Here is a 20,782-nt window from a genome sequence, read left to right as displayed (position 1 = left end):
AGCATCTGCCTTCGGCTCAGGTCGTGATCTCGGGCCCCTGGGATCCAGTCCTGCGTCAGGCTCCCTACTTGGCCGCGAGCCTGCTCCTCCCTCTCCCTATGCTGTTTCCCCTGCTTATGTTCTCTATCTGTGTCAAATAAATACATTTAAAAATGTAGAAAAACCCACCCAATATTCACCACTAATTACTTATATGACCCTGATCTGTCCCTCGGCAATGCTTCTTTTTTTCCACCTATGAATAGGGAATGACAATGCCACACAATCCAGGGGTGGTTGTGAGAGTCAAGCCAATAATAGATGTGTAATGCTAATGCGTACGACGCATCAAGTATTCTTATGAATTTTAATACCCACAGTCAAAGGTCTTGGACTCTCATGCCAGCCCACGGAAGCGTACTGAATCTCAGCTCCTTGAGAGCCATTGACAGTCGTGAGTCTTTGGTATGTATCCTCCCCTAAGCCCAGAGCCCTCCACAGCCTTCTCTGTGGCCACCATAGTTTTAATCTCACTTTCTGTATTTATTAAGACAATGCTAAATGTCTATCTTACCAAGCACCTTGTACCAAAGAATATCAACAAGTATTGAATTTTCTCGTGTCTGTTGAATAAAATCTGAAATGCTAAATATTTAGTGTGCCCAGTTAGATATTCCAAAACAGACATCATTATTATTGTCATTGAACATATGTTTATACATGAATTTTACACCCATAAATGTGGAGGTATATGTGCATATGCATATGCAGATGTCATGTCACATATTTCCACAGTCGTTTGATAAATATGCGCTAGGCTCTTGGGAATACATTAATGAGTAAATACAGACAAGAGTCCTCGTCTTCCTAGGAGAGAAGAGACAATATACCTTAATGTATAGGTGAATTACAGTGAGTTAGGAGGTAATTGGTGTCATGAGAAAATGCAACAGGACAATGGAGATCAGGAGAGTTTCAGTCTTAAATAGGATGATCGGAGTAGACCTCGATAAGGTGTCAGTACTTGAACAAAGACTTACACATGAGGGAGTTCGTCGTGTGGCCATCAGGGGAACATCCATTGCTGAGGGCAAACACCCACCACAAAGATGTCGAGGCAGGTACGTGTCTGTGGTGTGATGAGAGCAGGTGCAGACAGGAGGGAGGTGTTGATCTCCAGGGAGATCATTAGCAGAGGGCCTCGACCCCCAAGGGCCAAGGTAGGCCACTGCAAAGGTGTGACTCTCAATGAAATGAGACCGTCTAGTGAGTTTTAAGTAGAAGAGTGACATTATCAGTTTGACTTTTATTTAAAAGGATAATTTGGACTGCTGTATTGAGAAATAAGGCAGAAAGAAGGAAACGGGTAGCAGGTTATTGCAATAATCCATTTGAGAGGCTGTGGTAATTCAGACCAGGGATAGTAATGGGGATATTGAATCTATTGTTAATGTATTTTTAAGATTAAAACCAACAAAATTTCCTGTATGATTCGACACGGCATATGACAGGGAAGATAAAAAGGATTCGAGGATGCTTCAAAACTCTTTGACTTGGCAGCTGGAAAAATGGAGTTGCCATCAGTTGAGATGGGGAAAACTATGATCAGAGTAGGCTTCTTGCAAAAGAGAGGCTGACACTGGGAGTACAAAGCTTGATACTAAGTTTGAAATAACTAATGTCTAAGTGAAGGTGTTGGTTAGGCAGTTAAATACAAATGAGTCCAGAGTTTATGCGATAGACCTGAGCTGGAAATACAGATTTGAGAATTGTCAAGCAAATAGACGGTATGGAAAGCCCTAAAATTTGATGAGGTGATTTAGAGAGTGAGTGAAAATTTAAAACAAAACAAAACAAAATCAAAGAGGACGGGGATCCCTGGGTGGCTTGGCGGCTTAGCGCCTGGATCCTGGGGTCCCGGGATCGAGTCCCACATCGGGTTCCCGGCATGGAGCCTGCTTCTCCCTCTGCCTGGGTCTCTGCCTCTCTCTCTCTCTCTCTCTATCATAAATGAACAAATAAATAAATAAATATTTTTTTAAATAAATAAATATTTTAAAAAATCAAAGAGGACAAAGAACAAGCTCTGGAAAACTAAAATATTAAGAGATTGATGAGAAGAGAAAGTACTAGCAAAGAAGAATGAGAAGGATAGGTTATTGAGGTAGGAGGAAGGCCAGGAGAGTGTGGAATCCTGGAATCCAAGTGAAGAAATGTTTTAAGGACGAGGCAATGATCAAATGTGTCAAATCTGTTAATAGGTTAATTAATGTGAAAACTGGGACTTGACCATTGGAATTAGTAACAAAGCATAAATAAATATTTTTTAAAACAGCAAAATATATATGATATAATAGAATTATTTCTAATCATATGCATTATTACTAAGAGCTTTTCTAAAAAATCTCATTTAATTCACACACTTGATGTGCAGCATTATTAAACTTTTATGGGCAAGCATATTGACTTGTAGAAAGCTTGTGAACTGGTACATTTTATAGCCAAGAGAGAACCCAGGTGCTGTGATTGCAAAACTGCATTTTTTTTTTAATGAAATCTCATTTTGAGACAGAAATAGGACTATCTTGATCTTAAAAATAGATTTCAAATTTCATTAGGAATTTTATCTGACATGCCTACTTTGCCTCAAAAATATCAGTGGCCTTTTTAAACCAGTAGCATTTTCTCTTATTACCTCCTATGTCTGTAGGCTATAAAGAAACACATATGCTTGTGACTAATGTGCTACAAATACACTAACCTGATGAAACCCAAAGAATGGGTAATACAATGAAAAGCAAAGAATGTGAAAATTCCTCCTTAAACTGCAATTGATTTCATTTAGACAATTGGGCTAGAGGCCATTTTTTTGTTTACATAGTCTATTAAGAGATTGGCACACTATGAATCTGAGGGCCAAATCCAGCCCGCTACCCAACTTTTAAAATAAAATTTTATTGGAAACACACAAAGCCATGGTCATCCATTTACATATTTTCTTTGGCTGCTTTTTTTTTTTGCTACAAAGACAAGTTGAGTAGTTGCAATAGAAACAATAAGGCTCACAAAGTCTAGAACATTTATTATCTGACGTTTTACAGACCAAGTCAGCCAACTGTTAGCATAATCTAAAGAGATCACAGTAAGAATGTCTCATGGTCCTGGCCTTCCTTCTGTGTTTAAGTACTTACTAATAATGGCTTGCTGCTCCTTTGTGTTTTTGAAGTCATTCTACATTTATTTTTTTCATTGAATTCTCAGACTGTGAGAATAGGGTGACTGGGTCTTATTTTCATGAGCAAAACTGTAAAAGAGATGAGAAGAGAAAAATTCAAATGTCTATTCATCTTCTAAGAGTCAACTTGAGTATCGGGTCCTCTAAGAAGACTTTGCCAATTCCCCTAGAAAAAGGTGGTCGCTTACTCTTTGAGCCTCAACTCTACCTTGAAGAAATATGTCCCATCCACCTATGATGCCTTACTGCAGTCTGTTAACTTGTTTTTCTTACCTAATAACCTCTAAGCTCTAGTCTAGGGACTTAGTAATTCAATATCTCCTGGGTGCCAGTATGTGTCGGGCATGGGCCAAGTCCACAAATTCAATGATTAGGAAGATACATCTCTGCCTTCAAAATATGTCTAGTCTAATAAAGGGGATAATTAAGTAGTAAATGATCACTGTATAGATTAAGATGTGCTCTGACAAAAGGAAGTAGCATCCAACCAAGCTGAGGACAGTCAGGGAAGGAATCTTAGAACTGACGCCTGAGTTCATCCGTGAAGGAAGATGTTGGATCACCAAAGAGAAGAGAGTCATTCCAGGTTAAATGACAGGCAAGTGTTAGAGCATCTCTGTGACCAGAGAATGTCACACGTAGGAAAAGTTGGCTGAGCACTAACAGACTAAGCTGGAAAAGTGAGATGGGACTAGGTGATGAAGAATCGTAGGAGACATGTTGGGGGACAGCCCGGGTGGCTCAGCGGTTTAGTGCAGCCTTCAGCTCAGGGCGTGATCCTGGAGACCCGGGATCGAGTCCAGCGTCGGGCTCCCTGCATGGAGCCTGCTTCTCCCTCTGCCTGTGTCTCTGCCTCTCTGTGTGTGTCTCTCATGAATAAATAAATAAAATATTAAAAAAAAAAAGAAGAAGAAGAAGACATGTTGGGTGGGAAATTTGGATAAAGTCTTAAAAGACGTGGAGTCCAGTGAAGGCGTACAAGGAGCACAGTGATGTGATTAGATTTACACTTCAGAAAACTAGCTGTGACAATGGTAAGGGGCAAATTAGGAAGACACAGATCCAATAGTAACCGTGCGAGAAGCAGGAAGGAGCTCCATCAAGGTAGTAACGTTTGAATAGAGCAAAGTGGACAATGCTTTCTTGGGCAATACTATTTTCCTACAGATATAAATAAATAAATATCAGAAAGGGAGACAGAACATGAAAGACTCCTGACTCTGGGAAACGAACTAGGGGTGGTGGAAGGGGAGATGGGCGGGGGGTGGGGGTGACCGGGTGGCGAGCACTGAGGTGGGGCACTTGACGGGATGAGCACTGGGTGTTATTCTGTATGTTGACAAATTGAACACCAATAAAAATAAATTTATTTAAAAAATAATAAATAAATAAATAATCATGGGTTTAATTATAATTTCAGGTGGCATCTGCTTATTTCAAAGACTTTCACCTACTGCTAATTGGAGTCATCTGTCTAGCAACATCAATAGAAAAATGGAACTTGCACAAAAGGATTGCTCTGAGAATGGTCATGACAGTGGGTGTGAACCCAGCATGGTAAGTACTCCACGTACTGTTCCAGGTGTGCTTTCCAAACAGAGCAAATAGCTAAATAGGTAATGCACATCCAGGCAGTCATTCATATCTCCGTGTAATTCATGCCTTTTTTCCTCTGCAAATATGAGAGGGATGTAAAGTGCCCTAGTGTTGTAGGAGGAAACAATAGCAGCAAGAGCTTCCAGGTCTAATTACAGGGAGGCTGGGCTAAGAGCACAGGACCCCTGCACCTTCCACATGCAGTGAGCAGCCTTGAACCCCAACAGACGGGACGGAGAGACTTCAGAGTAGATTTCAGGCCTATCTTGTTTTTTTGGCTGATTTCACATGCAAGGCTTGTTCAAGAGCATCCCTGATCACAGGGAGGACGTTCAGAACCAAAGACAAAGACATAACTGGCAAAATGCAGATGTGTGCAGGAAAATTCCAGGGTGAACATTCTTCTTTTTAAGTGAACCGCTGAGAACCCGAACAACCAACTTAAGAAATTTCATCTACAGAGTGTGAAATCGCTCAGTTGACTGATTTTCCCTGCTAAAATAAATACTTTTTTCCCTTTATATTGTCTATTTTAGTTTTAATTCTAGCTCTTGTTAAGAACATGGATGTGAGCTAAAAAAAAAATTTTCCAGTGTCATAAACACTTGCATCATAGCGTTAAGCTCTAAAGCCTTAGGTGGTTCTTCCCTTCTCATTTTTCTTGGAAAACAAGAAAATTGTATTGAATCATGTTGCATAATTCCTCCTAGAATATATCCTCATCTGTATTTATCATTTATGAATCAAACAGTTTTGTTAAATACAAAAAATAACTTAGATGAACCAATTTTTTAAAAAAATATTCGTTACTTTAATTTTTATGACATATATGTATTCATAGAATTTCACTCTTGAGATGAAATGGTGTTTCCTGCCCCTTGGGGTGCCATAGAGATGTGTATCTTTTCCTTGACCACCTGTTCAGTGACCCCAAGGGACGGGGTAGTGAGCTGCACAGTGGAGCAGAGTCCTCCCCGTTGAGCCACTACGTGGCTTTGAAGGCATTCTCCCCACGCAGGCTTATCTGCTCACTATCTTTTTTTACAGGAAGATTTCACGTCTAGCCAATGCCTTAAATTAAAAGTATTTCTAGTTTAGTTTTTATCGAGAACCATTTCTTGTTTAAACAGATATCTAAAAAGTTTTATATGTAGAAATCATTCACTTGATCTGAAGTTGAAACCTGGAGTGCAGACTTTGTCTTGTAGATCTACCTATAAAGGGAGTCACAGAATCTCATAAGTGGCTCTATATGGAAAGATCTGCCTCTGAATGATTTTCTGGGATTTCCAACTCAAAAGAGATGATATTTTTTTCCCCAAGTGTGATTTTGAAAGCTTAAAAATATGATTTAAAACCCTACAATCTGAGGAGTGCTATTTTTAAGGGAGAAGAACTACTCTATTTATAAGAGAAGACAATGTCACACATCCAGTTCTTGACCACAGGCAGGACTGTCGAATTCGGGAAAGCACAAATAATAGAATCTACAGAAAATTCTGACACTGCATTTCAGCTGGTAATTTTAACCATTTTCCTCCACCTACTATATATCGAACCAGGGCAGGCAAAGGTAAAAAGTAGATTTACAAATATTAATTTCTCCGCTTGTCCTTGTGCCTCCTTGGCACACATACTAATACACAGAGATGTGACCAAAAGATCAAAGAAAGAGTAAGGGACCCTAAATTGAAAAACTGATTTGATTTCATCTAAGTAGTATTTCAAGGTAAGTGTCACTCATCAAGGGCCTTCAGATATTGGTGTGACATGTAAGCGGTCATACACTCAGTTTGACTTGCAGTTGGTCATACACTGACCCCTCTCCTGGGGTGAGAGAGTCTCGTCCCATAAGAACACCACTCTTCCAAATGCCACTTCCGTCCCCTCCCGGCTCCCACCATCCTCGGGTTCCTCATCTGAGAGGAGCCCGAACCTACGTGTGTCTTGAAACTGTCCCCAGCCCAGCAGCAGTGTCCCTTCCAGTCGAGTCACAGAGCGGGGACGCTGGAGAGCCCTTCCTCCTAAAAGCCCTCTCGTTCCAGGCTGACGCTGGGGCTCATGAGCAGCACCGCCTTCCTGTCCATGTGGCTCAGCAACACGTCAACCGCTGCCATGGTGATGCCCATCGTGGAGGCCGTGGCCCAGCAGATCATCAGCGCCCAGGCGGAGGTGGAGGCCACTCAGATGACCTCTCTCGGTGGATCCACCAACCATGGACTGGAGATCGACGGTATCACATGGCGCCCCAGCCAGAAGCTCAAGGGGCCTGGCGTGGGTTCCACCGGCCACACCAGCAGGACGTGCATTTAACTCTCTCCTTTCTGTAGTTCCCAGTATTTATGCAAGGGAGCCGCATTGCTGCATATTTTACCTTCCTTTAATGGTTGAATCCACATTCTCTGGAAAAAGAGAGAGAATGCCCTTCGGAGCCTCCAGCCCCTGAGGGAGCTCTTTCCCTCCCCGCCTCTCGTAGGCCCCGATTCTCAGACAGAATCGACCTTCCTGCATAATGGTGGGAATCGTTACTTCCGACATTCCATTTGGAAAGAGTATTATTACATTTGGCCGTGGTTATTTCTGGCTCTGATAAATTGCCCTGGTGGAGTGAAAAATGGTAGGGTGATAATTTATATTTATGAAATGCTTTATTAAAATGAATGTTATGTCAGTACAGGTGAATTTATTTTCAGTTTCTAGTAATGCCTGCGTCTTTACACACGCACACAGGCACATGCTGATAACCCTTTAAATCGTTTTTCTTTACTACTTTGCAGAAAGTGTTAATGGACAAGAAACAAATGAGAGGAATGAGAAAACAATACCAGCTCCAGGGTAAGGAATATTGACATTTTGATCAGGATTTTCTAAATTACATTTTAATAAAATTATAAACTGGGTCAATTTATTTTTCAGATACGGTAATGATGCAGGAAAAATTTCGAGCAAGACGGAGCCGGAAAAGGTAACTTAAATGTGATTCTTTCTAAATAATTATATGTGAAATTATCTTAGACCTGCCGTTAGAGATGTATGCATTTTTTTCTTTTATTTTTAGAAAGGGAGGAGGGAAGGGCAGAGAGAGAAAGAGAATCCTAAGCAGGATCCAAGCTCAGTGTGGAGTCCATCCCTGGGGCTCCATCTCATGACCCTGAAATCATGACTGGGTTGAAATCAAGAGTGAGATGCTCAACCAGCCGAGCCCCCCGGGTGCCCTGAGATGTATGCACATTAAAACCTGTTACTTCCTTCCTTGCCTACGTCAAAGCGGGTGTAATGGTTTGATGAGTCCTGGCAGCCATAGACTAAAATCAACGCTCTGATAGAAAACATGTTTGGGTTTGAGGATTAGCATCGTTAGTTTCTCCTTCCACTGAGTTCATGGTGATGGGAGTTAGCATATGCAGTTTAAAGAAATATAATTCCAGTCTCAGAATGTCTCATTTTCTTATTAAAATCTTATCAGCCTGAAAGCCTGATTTTCACTAGAACTATCCTTATTTCTTTCAGGTCATAAACTTAGAGCAACTCTTATTTGCCTAATTACAATCCAGTTATCTTTAGTGTCCCCAGTAAAAAATTCAGTACAGAATCGCTTTTGTCAAACAGATGAAGGAGTCGTAATCATTCTAGCTATTGAAGGAAGGAAGGAAACTTTTGTAAACTATCGCACAGAATTCATTGCACCCAGAATAAATCAATATAAAAATCCTATATTAAGTTGTATTGGGAGCAATAGATCTTGAGACCACTGAAAAATAATCCTGCGTAGAAATGGTTTTCTGGTAACCATGGCATTAGGAATGGAGTGGGGCATATGGTCCTTCCTTAGACTACAATGCATTTACTTGCAACTCACTAGGAGAAAGAAAACCTTCTTGCTATTTACAGAAATCTTCAGGGAAAGAATGATTTCTTTGTAAACAGAATACAAATAACGAAGGTACGTTTTAAGCCATTAGCTACAGTGTAAGGGTTAGGGGCTTTAAAGAGGAGTATTGAATATATATTTATGAGAACATTATCATCTTTAGGAATAGAAATAATTCTTTTAAAACAGAAAATCAATAGTACGTGAGGTATATTACAGAATAATACATTAAAAATGAGCTTTAAATATCATGAAAATTGGCAAGCATAAACAGAAAGAATATACTTGCACAGTAACTTTCTCACGGTTAACTTTAGAAACCCAGTTTTCTGGCACGATGCCTAAATTTTGGGTCAAGCCCCTTCAAATCAACCTGATATCTAACACTGTCCTCGGCATTTTAGGAGGGTCCATTGGTGAAAAGACCTGCCCCTTACTGTAAGCAGCTCAGAGTCTAGTGGGGAAGATGGACTTAAAAAAAAAAAAAGAAAAAAAAATGTGTGACATAAATAAATCCTACGACAAAAGCATGCACAGGGGCTGAGTCTTCCAAAGGTAGAGGGACTCACTGAATCAGGGGATATCGCAGGACGGGGTGCGAGCGAAAGGAACGTGAGTCCAGGAGGAGACTGCACGTTCCGTCAGCAGAGTGCAGGCTCCATGTATGCAGGCGCCTTGTCTACGTCGTTGACCACCTTAACCCCTGGCACACTTCGTCCCCTAACACAGGGTAGATGCTCAGTAGATCCCTATCCTGGTTAATTAACTAACGAGTGGAAAGATAAGAGGTATTCTAATTAGAAAAAGCAATGAATTCAAAGACCCAAGTATGAAGAGAGCAGGGCTCCTTCTGGAAACGTCTGTACCGCAGGTGCCAGGGTTGAGTTGTGGTGAGTGAGATGCCTGGAGAGCTCGGGCCGCGTTAGACACGGTTGTTGAAGCCAGCCAACGAGCGTAGAGCTTGTCTCAGAGACCTTAGGAATCATTGAAGCTGGAGAGCAGCATGGTAGGTTCTGCCATTGAGAGACTCACTATGGCAACAATTTGAAGGGCAGAGGGTGTGAACCTAACTGGACTTTTTGATTAATCAGACTTTGAAGACAAGAGAGAGAAACGTAGAGAAGACGCTTTGCTGGAATAAACTTGGTAAAGGTAGGCTGTGACGCCACTGCTTGAGAAGGGGAACACAGAGGAGGAATAACTCTTCAGGGGGGCAAAAGTAAGGCAATTTGGGTACATCATAGGCAATAAGGATTGAGTTCTGAGTTTGGGGGAAGAGAGCAAGGAAGGCCTTTAAACAATGATTCTATGGTCTTTCTAGAACTCAAGGTATAAAAATTCAGTTTCGTGTAAAAGAAAAATTAAAGGATGACTTTTTACTTTACAGAAGTGTTCTTTATTAGAGATACGTGAAAGTATTACCTGCTTTTGGTGTCACATTAAAAAAGTGTTGTCAAAACCAATGCTAAGGAGTATGTGCCTATGTTTTCTTCTAGGAGCTCTACAGTTTGGGGTCCTTAATTCATTTTAAGTTAATCTTTGTGAGGAGTACAAGATAGGAATCCAATGTTATTCTTCTGCACGTGGTTATTGAATTTTCCCGACACCATTCATTGAAGAGACGAACATGTCCTCACTGGGTATCTTGGCTCCTTGACACATGTGGGTTCACTGTATACGTGAGGATTTATTTCTGGGCTCTCAATCCTGTTGCATTGGTCTGTGTGTCTGTTTTATGCCAATTCCAGACTATTGTGATTATACAGCTTAGTAATATAGTTTGAAACCAGGACGTGGGATACCTTCAGCTTTGTTCTTCTATCTCGATTGCCTTGGCTATTTATGGAGATTAGTTTTGTTTTTGGTGGAAAGAAAGCAAGGGTTGGGAACTAAAATTTATCAGCCCTAAAATTCTTGTTAATAAAACTGCAAATTTCTGATGTAGATGATGATGATGATGATGATGAGGATGAGGATGAGGATGATGATGATATTTTTGCCATTACTTTGGCTGCTGATGGTGATGATTACATGTTGGTTTTAAAGATGGTGGATAGTCACTAGTCCCTTAGATTCCAGAAACTGATTAAAGAATAGTCATCTTCCAATGCTGCATATCTAAAAATAGATGTTTTCCACGACTTGCCAAGTTCTGTTCTTATCATAGGCCATGACCCAAACATTAGCAGAGCTTCCTACTTGTGTCCAGAATAAATGTGGTGGGTAGATACTTAGCCTGTAAATCCTGCATGACTCCAAAAGAAGTTAAAATATTTTTTTGAGAAGAAAAGGGACAAAAAGAATGGAATACCCTAAAAGGACACTGGCAGTACATGGAGAAATATATTTGTCAGGTTCCAGTGAGAAAACTGAGAGACCGGTCATCATCACTCATATTATTTCCATTTTTTTACATACCAAAAGAAGAATGAAATTGCTAGATTTTTCCCTTCCTCACAAGCACTAGTATCATTCAAAGAGATATCCCAGATTTTTATACTAGCTCCATTTCTAAACTCCAGGCATCTTCAAATGAAAGGAATCGGAGAATCAGTTCGCTTTTAATGAAAGGTCTAAGATAATTGTTTTCCATTCATCTTATATAATTTGTAGTTCTCTAAAGGAAAAGTTCAAAGGAAAAATTTCCTTGAACAAATTAAATATTGCTTTTTAATTGAGTGTTTAGTTTGGGGGTGAAATTCCTTATTTTTGAAAACCGAATTATGTTAAAGAACACTGTTTAATGTTCTCCAAGAATTCAAAGAACTGTATTAACGGTAATAAGCACGGTTCATAATATCATGGTCTAGGGTCATTGGTTCTGCCAAGTTAGGGGATATCAAATCTAGAATATCTGGTGTCTATCAAATGTAAACAGGAGTTTATCCTCCTTGATTATGCTTCAATTCAATGCTGGGTGAAATTGGGTGGCAAGGCCAATATTAGTCCTCACCTGACACAACCTACGTGTCTTCTTTCACTCATCCAGCCGAGTCCTGTAGTTTATAGAGAGATGATGACAGAGAAAGAGCAGCATCGAAGTGACAGTAGATAACAGGTGTTGGCAAGGATGTGGAGAAAAGGGAGCCCTGTGCACTCTCGGTGGTGTAAACTGGTGCAGTCACCACAGAAGACAGTACAGAGGTTCACTAAAACATTAAAAATGGGATAACCATATGATAATTGGTAATCCCACTTCTGGGTATAGATCCAAAGGAAATGAAACAAGATCCCAGAGAGATATCTGCGCATGTGTTCATTGCAGCATTATTCGCATTAGCTACAATATGGAGAATGTGTCCACCGACGGATGGATGGATACATGCATTATGCATATTCAGTGGAATGTTATTCGGCCATGAAACAGAAGGAAATCCTGCCATTTGTAAGAACATGCATGAAATTTGAGGGCATTCGACTAAGTGAAAGAAGACAGGCAGCAAAGTACAAATATAGTGCGGTAGCATTTATATGTGGAACCTAAAGAAAATAAAAAGTCAAACTCATAAAAACAAAGAGTAAAGAAGTGGTTGTCAAGGGTTGAGGGATGGGGTGCAAACTTGTGGCTGTAAGACGGATAAGCTCCAAGCGTATAATGTACAGTTAAAGTATACTTGGCAGTGTTGTATGGTTGAAGTTGGTTAGGTAGGGTGATGGTGCTTGAATGTCCGACGAAATAAAGAAAGAAAGAAAGAAAGAAGAAGAAGAAGAAGAAGAAGAAGAAGAAGAAGAAGAAGAAGAAGAAGAAGGAAGAAGGAGGAGGAGGAGGAGGAGAAGGAGAAGGAGAAGAAGAAGAAGAAGAAGAAGAAGAAGAAGAAGAAGAAGAAGAAGAAGAAGAAGAAGAGAAGGAGGAGGAGGAGGAGGAGGAGGAGGAGGAGGAGGAGGAAGGAAGGAGAGGGACGTGGTGGGTGTGCTGATTGGCTGGATTGGGGTAAACTTTTCACGATGTCTACATGTCTCAGGTCACAGCCAGGTGGCTGGGTGTCCATGTGGCCGTGAGAGGATCGCCCCTATCCTTTGGCAGCACCTGGGTGCTCACCCACTTCCCCTGTTTGGCTCTTGCAAGCGTGTGTGGGGGGCCTGTGCTCTGGGCACCTCCCGCTGAGCAGGCAGTGCGGTCCCCTGCAGTGGCCGAACGTGGCCTCGGATGCCAGCCGGGTCATCTCAGGGCGGGCCGTGTGCACCCGCTGTGCATTGCGCGGCCTCTCCTGATGGGGCAGCGTCCTCGGCCTCTGGGAGGAGAAGGGGTTTCTAGAAGAAACCGTAGCCCCCTTACTTCCTAGACCAACAGAGAGATAACATTTCGGTCCAGAATCCGGGATCCTGTCACCCCCAGTGTTGTGTGCGAGCAGAAGCCTGGGCTTGTGTGGGAGGACGAGGCCGGGCCATGGTGGAGAGCGTGTGAGGATAAGCTCCAAGGGTATAATGTAAAGTTAAAGTATACTTGGCAGTGTTGTAGGGTTGAAGCTGGTTAGGGTGATGGTGCTTGAATGTCCGACGGAAGAAAGACCGGCAGCAGCTGGGCCCGGTCACCCTGGAATCACACCCCGAGGACTTCCCGATTCAAGAGGGAAGCCGGGGCAACCGCCGGTGAGAACCACCACTCTCCTGAGTGAAGAATTTTTTTTGACATTCGCTGTAACGCGGAGAGGGGATCCGGCAGCAGCCCGGGCCCACGACCTCCCCGTGGTCCCAGTTGTCGTCGAGGTCAAAGGCCCGGCTCCTTCGGTGTCTGCGCTCAGCCGTGTTTCCACACAACATTGTGCTGTTGAAACGACCGCTGAGAAGAGCTTTGGTCCCACGAGTCTTCCATCTGTGAGTCCCCGAAATGGGGCTCCTGGCATCTGGAGCTAAGGGTGGGCTGGGGTGGGCCGGGTGGGAGCCTCCCGCGGCCGCGTCTGCTCTACGGTGGACCTTACCTTCTCAACCCTCAGCAGCGTGCTTCCGTGCATCTTCCAATAGCATCCCCTAAAACAGGAAAGCATTCATTTTGCTTTGTCCCCAAATGGCTTTTGCACTTGATTATGAAATATGTGAAATAGACACACATTTATTAAATGTAACAGAAAAAATTTAAAGGATATAAAAATGCATGACATGGTATACCTCACATCCCAGCTTAACTAATTCCGAAAAGTCTCGGGGCCTTGTCTGGTTCCGCCTCCTCTGCTCAGTCACTCGCTGGTCCCCTCGCCCAGACACACAGGCCGGAAGGTCGTGTCAATCATTCTCTCGTCCTCTTTTTGGTGTTTCTGCTCGTCCTGGTTACCCCTTCATCACCACAGAGCCCCAAATAGCAAGAGTCTTAACGAGAGAGAAGTAAGCGGGCAGGGCGGCTCCACATCACCAGGCCGACTCTGCCTCCCAGCTCCGCGGCCTCAGCACCAACCGCCCCCCTGGGGCAAGATCGCTGCCTCCCCTCGCCCTCCCCATCCTCTACTCAGGCTCACAGGAAGAGGAGAACGCAGAAGGCAGAGGCTCTCAGGAATTACTCTATCACTTTCCTGGCTTTAGGATTAATTACATTTTCTATTTCTTCTTGAGTTGTATTTTTCCAGGAACCGTATGCCTTCCATCCTGCGGCTAATAGCATATGGTTGTTTATAATATCACCAAGACCAATTTAATTTCCAAAGTATTTTTAGTTATAGCTTTTGTCATTGCTAATATTTCTACTTAAGCTTTTAAGCTTTTTTTTTTTTCAATAGTCTTTCAAAAATTAGTTTTATTAGTCTTACGAGTCTTGTCAAAGAACTGACTTTTGGCTCTTTGATCATATTTTATAAGTATTCTAATTTATTCATTTCCTCTCTTTATTATTTTGTTCTGCTTTATCTTTAATTCATTCTGCTGCTTTTTTACTTTTTATTTTTTTATTATTTTTTTCTTTTACTTTTTAAATTAGACATTCACATTATGAAATATGAGTGTTTCTTCTCTTCCAAAGTAAGGATTTAAGGAGATGAATTTTCTCCCATTAACTTAGCTCCATCACATATTTTTCAGTTCTTTGTATCTTCTGGATTTCTGTTATACTAGATTCTTCCCTTCATGAGTTGCTTAGAAGTGTATTTTAAAATCTGAAATAAATGAAACTTTTGTGATACTTTTTGTTTTTCTGTTTTTATTTCTGACTTCATTTTACTGTGCTCAGAAATTGTTTATATGACATCAGTTCTTGTTGAGACAGATTTATGGGCTAACACATGGTCAATTGTGATAAATGTCTCGTCGTGCTTAAAAAGAATTGTATATTCTCAACTTACTGGGAGCAATATTTTCCAAAAGTCTGTTAGATCAAGTTTGCTGGTTGTTTTTCAAATTGTCTGTGACCTGATTTTTTGTCTACTTAACCCAGCAGTTAATGAAACTGTTCTGTTAAAATCTCCCTCTAGGCTATGGATATGACTCTTTCTCCTGCTAGTTCTGTCAATTTTGGTTTCTATATATTTTGGACTTATTTAGATTATGTTATTGTGTCCCTACCAGTTTAGAATGTTTATATATTCCTGGTTAATTAATGCTTTTACCATTTTTCAGTGCCCCGATGTTTTGGGGTCTTAGAGTTTATTTGTCTGATGCTAATGAAGCAATGCCAGCTTGCTTGCTTGCTTTCTTTCTTTCTTTCTTTCTTCTTTCTTTCTTTCTTTCTTTCTTTCTTTCTTCTTTCTTTCTTTCTTTCTTTCTTTCTTTCTTTCTTTTCTTTCTTTTTCTTTTTTTTTTTTGGTAATTATTTTCATTCCAATATAGTTAACATACAGTGTTATACTAGTCTCAGGTGTACCACACAGTGATTCAACAGTTCTCTATATTAGTCAGTGCTCATCATGACCAGTGTATTCTTAGCTCCCATCACCTATTTTACCTATTTCGCCCATCCCTTTGCCCACCTCCCCTATGGTAACAACTAACTTGTTCTCTATGGTTAAGATTATTTTTTGGTTTGTCTTTTTTTTCTTTGTTCATTTGTCTTGTTTCTTAAGTTCCTTGTATGAGTGAAATTGTATAATATTTGTCTTTCTCTGACTTATTTCACTTAGCTTTATACCCTTTAGATCCATCCATGTTGTTGCAAATGACAAGATATCATGTTTTTTGCTAATATTCACACACACACACACACACACACACACATATATATATACGTATGTCATATCTTCTTTATCCATTCATCAGTTGATGGACATTGGGCTCTTTTTGTAGTTTGGCTCTTGCTGATAATGCTGCTGTAAACTTCAGGGTGCAGGTGCGCCTTTGAATCAGTATGTTTGTATCCTTTAGGTAAATACCCAGTAGTACTATTGCTGAATCACAGGGTAGCTCTATTTCTAACTCTTTGAGGTCCAAACCCCCCCCCCCCCCCGCTGCTCTCCACAGTGGCTGCACCAGTTTGCATCCCCACCCACAGTGCAACAGGGTTCCCCTTTCTCCACATCTTCACCGACATCTATTGTTTCCCGTGTTAATTTTAGCCCTTCTGAGGGCTGTGAGGTGGTGTCTCCTTGTGGTTTTGATTTGCATTTCCCTGATGATGAGGGATGTCGAGCACCTTTCCATGTGTCTGTTGGCCATCCAGATGTTTTCTTTGGAAAAATATCTATTCATGTCTTCTGCCCTTTTTTTTAACTGGATTGTTTGCTTTTGAGATATTGAGCCATGTAAGTATTGAAATAGTAGGTTTCCTTGAGACTTCTCTGGAAATTCCTTAAGTCTTGAGTTGCAGCTTCCTGGAAGAGCTTTTATACTATTGTTTTTATTTTAAAAGACAGGTAACACGAATTTAGGCTAAAGATGCTCATGATTAGGAGTTTTTAGGCTACATTTTGTTTTCCTGTAAGTCAGCATTAGATTTCCTTATTGTCAACTTTTGCAGAGGACACCAGCTTTATGCGTATTTTCCTGTAGGGTTCCTCATAGATGATGGGCCTTTGGCATTATCCGCCATATCCAGCTCTTTCTGGAAAAAAAAGATTGAGATTCTCAGATCAAAAAGCTGCCTAGTTACTCACTTAAGATTCCCACTTTCACTTGATTTAGGGTCAAGGCAAATTCCCTATTTTTGTATAGTTTTGAGATACATTTTTAAGGTGCTTTTTAAACATTTTATTTAACAGGAAATCTGATTTATCATGCTGTGGAAAAGAAAAATACTATATTATTTATATATTATGTCAGTCATTTTTACTGCTATAGAAAGAAAAAGATTTTTTTCTAATACATATTTATTTTTGGCTACTCACAAATGAATTAAAAAGGAAGCTTCTCTCTGGGAAACGAACTAGGGGTGTTGGAAGGGGAGGAGGGCGGGGGGTGGGAGTGAATGGGTGACGGGCATTGGGGGTTATTCTGTATGTTAGTAAATTGAACACCAATAAAAAAAAATAAATTAAAAAAAAGGAAGCTTCTAAATATTTAACATTTAGGATAACATATATAACATTTTATAAAATACATCTTCAATTTAATTATGATTTTTGATATTGCTGAAAAAATAGAATTTTTATAAAGAGTCCTCAGGTCTTAAGTGCTTAAAGACTTTTCTATTCATCATACTATTACTATGTAAAGTAATATTCCAATTCACAATATGCAGCATAATTCCTTATTAACTACAGTGTATATAAATCGTATTTCCAGGAGTCTTATTGATAACTTCAGTTTTGTTACCAACTGCTCTGAGTTTTTCAGGTTATTACAGACTAGATTCTTACCAAAGCTTCATGATGAGTTCATATCAACAGTAGAAGAAGCGTCTCTCCTCTTATTTTCTTGCCGTTCACTTACGTATTATCTTTATTCTGGGCTTTCTTTACATGAATAATTTCTTATAGAAATCATTTAAAGCCACATGCACGTTATGAGAGGGCTGTTTTAATTAAAACTAGAAAGTGTAACTGTTATTCACTTAACCAAGCACATGTAAACTCAATACGCTGAGAGCAAAGAGGGAGACAGGGCCCCGCTGTCAATCGCTCCTCACACTATTGAGCTTTTCCTCCCCCCCATCTTTCCCTATATCACCCGCTGATGTATAGACCATGAACGGAAGTCAGTCTGTGCAATGATTATTAGTTAAGATTAATTTATTTTTTAATGTAAGAGAAAGGTTGCATCTTCCAGTAAGATGCTAGATTGAATACACCCATTTACCTTCAGTATCTCCTAAATCTCCATTAAAACAGGAACAAATAGACCTTTTAAGTCATAAGTCATGATTATGTAAATGTCAAGAGAAGAGATGACAGCAAAATCATTTTGGAAGCTGGAAAGTAAAAGGATGGATATGAAATGACTCAGTTATCTCATAAAAGTGGAATCCTAAATCAACAGTGAGGAGAGGAAATGAACAATCCAGGTTACATAGCAGCAGCCTTCAAAGTTTTTAAAACGTTGAAAATCAGGGGTAAAAAACTGCTTATGAAAACAGATGAATTCCCAGATTTTTCCTCAACTCCACACAGATGCAACTGCTTCTCTTCCACCAAACACCAGTGTCCTCTTTAGACCAGTAAAGCAGAGAGTAAGGAGAACCAGGCACAGTTCAGGTCACACAGGGTTTCACGATGAAAGGGGGGGGCATTGAGAGGCAGTTTACCTGCAGAATGGGGGAAACCTTGCTTCTACTCCACTGGTTCCAGGATCCAGGCCTGTCCCTTCCAGGCGTCAGCAGGCAGGACATCAGGAGATCCTCTCCTGGGGAATATAATCAACATAAAGGAAAGGTGAAAATAAAAAAAAGAAAAGAAAAGGTGAAAATATATACAATTGGATTTTCTCAGAAAAAGAAGAGGCCCAGTCAGAGGTACTGCAGCGAAGCCCACAGTCAACAACTCCCAAAGCAGGGGTACAGAGCTTCCAGACAGCTTTTCATGGTCTCAAATCTAAGCAAACAGCAAGAAGGTCCCGGATAGCTGAAGAAAACCTCAGGCATGAAAGAGAGTTCCAAAGAAGCAAAAAGAAAGCAGAAAGCTACAGGAAACAGGGACTATGCAAGAAGAAGGAAAACACAGGAAAAGAAACTATCATTAATATATTCAGAGGAAAACAAAAGAATTGCATTCATGGAATATGAATATCCTTTTATTTTTCATAACATAGATATGTTGTTTTATTTTTGCTTTTTTTTTTTACAAACAAACGTAGCATACGATATGCTGTCTTGCACATTCCTTTTTTTATCTTAATTTTTAATTTTATTTTTTAATAAATTTATACCCTCTTCACATTTTATCTGACCTGCTGCCTCCAGCAACTACCAATCTGTTCTCTGCATCTATGAGCTTGTTCTTTTGTGTGTTTTTATATTTGTGGGTTTTTTTTTTAAAGATTATACTTGTGAGAGAGATCATGTATTTGTCTTTCTCTGACCTATTTCAGTTAGCACAATGCCCTTGATCTCCATCTGTGTTGTCACAAATGGCAAGATTTTGTTCATTTTTTGTGGCTGAGTAATAGTCCACCATGTACATTTACCACGATTTCTTTATCCATTTACTCACCAATGGACACTTAGGTTGTTCCCATATTGTTGCTGTGGCAAATAATGTTGCAATGAACACAAGCATGCATATTTCTTTTTGAGTTAGTGTTTTCATTTTCTTTTGATAAATACCCCAAAGTAGAATTGCTACGTCATGTTGTAGTTCTATTTTAATTTTTTGAGGATCTTCAATACTGGTTTCCATAGTGGCTGCACCAATTTACGTTCCCACTGTCAGTGCACAAGGGTTCCTTCTTCTCCACATCCTCACCAAATTTATTATTTCTTGTCTTTTTGATAATAGTTATACTAAAAGGTATGAGGTGATAGCTTATTGTGGTTTTGATTTGTATTTCCCTGATAATTAATGATATGGAGCATCTTTTCATGTGCCTATTGGCCATTTGTAAGTTTTCTTTGGGAAAATGTCTGTTCAGACCTGCCCTTTTTTTTTTTTTTTTTAGAATTTATTTATTTATTCATGAGACACACGGAGGGGTGGGTGGGAAGAGACATAGGAAGAGGGAAAAACAGGAGGGGAACCTGATGCAGAACTTGATCCCAGGACCCCAGGATCATGCCTTGAGCCAAAGGCAGATGCTCAACCGCTGGGCCACCCAGGTGCCCCCTTCTGCCCATTCTAAAATCAAATTGTTGATTTTAAAAATAAAATTGGTGTTTTTTTGCTATTGAGCTGTATGAAATCTTCATATGTTTCGGTAAATAGCCTTTTATCAGAAATACAATTTGAAAATATTTTATCTCGTTTAGTAGGTTGTCTTCATTTTTTTTATGGTTTCCTTTGCTGTGCAGAAACTTTTTAGTATGATGTAGTCCTACTTATTTATTTTTGCTTTTGTTGTTTTTGCTTTTGGTGTCAGATTGAAGAAATTATCACTAAGCCCTATGTCAAATAACTAACCATCTATGTTTTCTTCTAGGAGTTTTATGGTTTCAGGTCTTATGTTCAAGTTTTTAATCTATTTTGAATTAATTTTTGTGTATGCTGTAAGATTGTGGTAAAATTTTATTGTTTTGCATGTGGCTGTCCAGTTTTTCCAACACCGTTTATTGGAGAGTCTGTCCTTTCCCCATTATATATTCTTGGTTCCTTTGTCATAAATTAATTGGCTATATCTATGTGGGTTTATTTTAGGGCTCTCTATTCTGTTACACTGATCCGTGTCTATTTGTATGCAAATAGCATACTATTTTAATTGCTGTAGATTTTTAATATAGTTTGAAATCAGGCAGCATGATGCCTCCAGTTTTGTTCTTTCTCAAGATTACTGTGACTATTCAGGTTTTTTTTTGTGGTTCCATACAATTTTAGGATTGTTTGCTCTTGTTTTTGAAAAATGTCATTGGAATTTTGATATCAAATTTTCATCAAAACTGTAGATTGCTTTGGGTAGTTTGGGTCCTAAAGATTGTTTTGAGTAGTATCAATTTTAACAATATTGATTCTTCTAATCCATAAGCATGTGATATCTTTCCATTTATTTGTATCTTCAATATTTTTCATAGATGTCTTATAGTTTTCAATATACAGGTATTTCCCATCCTTGGTTGAATTTATTTCTAGATATTTTATTTTGGGGGCAATTATAAAAGATGTAGT

The 20,782-nt window shown here is 39.9% G+C and overlaps 1 protein-coding gene across 3 annotated transcripts in view; it reads left to right on the top strand.

Annotated features, from left to right (window-relative positions):
- Positions 1-20,782, top strand: part of SLC13A1 (solute carrier family 13 member 1) — a 104,640-nt gene that overhangs the window by 21,019 nt on the left and 62,839 nt on the right. For all 3 annotated transcript variants that reach the window (XM_038557516.1, XM_038557515.1, XM_038557514.1), the window contains exons 3-6: positions 4,635-4,771; positions 6,856-7,043; positions 7,588-7,645; positions 7,727-7,775. In XM_038557516.1, coding sequence (XP_038413444.1) covers positions 4,635-4,771; positions 6,856-7,043; positions 7,588-7,645; positions 7,727-7,775 — 432 coding nt within the window. The remainder of the gene's footprint in view (positions 1-4,634; positions 4,772-6,855; positions 7,044-7,587; positions 7,646-7,726; positions 7,776-20,782) is intronic.

The sequence above is a fragment of the Canis lupus genome, chromosome 14 (assembly GCF_011100685.1).
Source record: "Canis lupus familiaris isolate Mischka breed German Shepherd chromosome 14, alternate assembly UU_Cfam_GSD_1.0, whole genome shotgun sequence".
NCBI classification, from domain to species: domain Eukaryota; kingdom Metazoa; phylum Chordata; class Mammalia; order Carnivora; family Canidae; genus Canis; species Canis lupus.
This window is presented reverse-complemented; position numbering and strand designations above follow the sequence as displayed.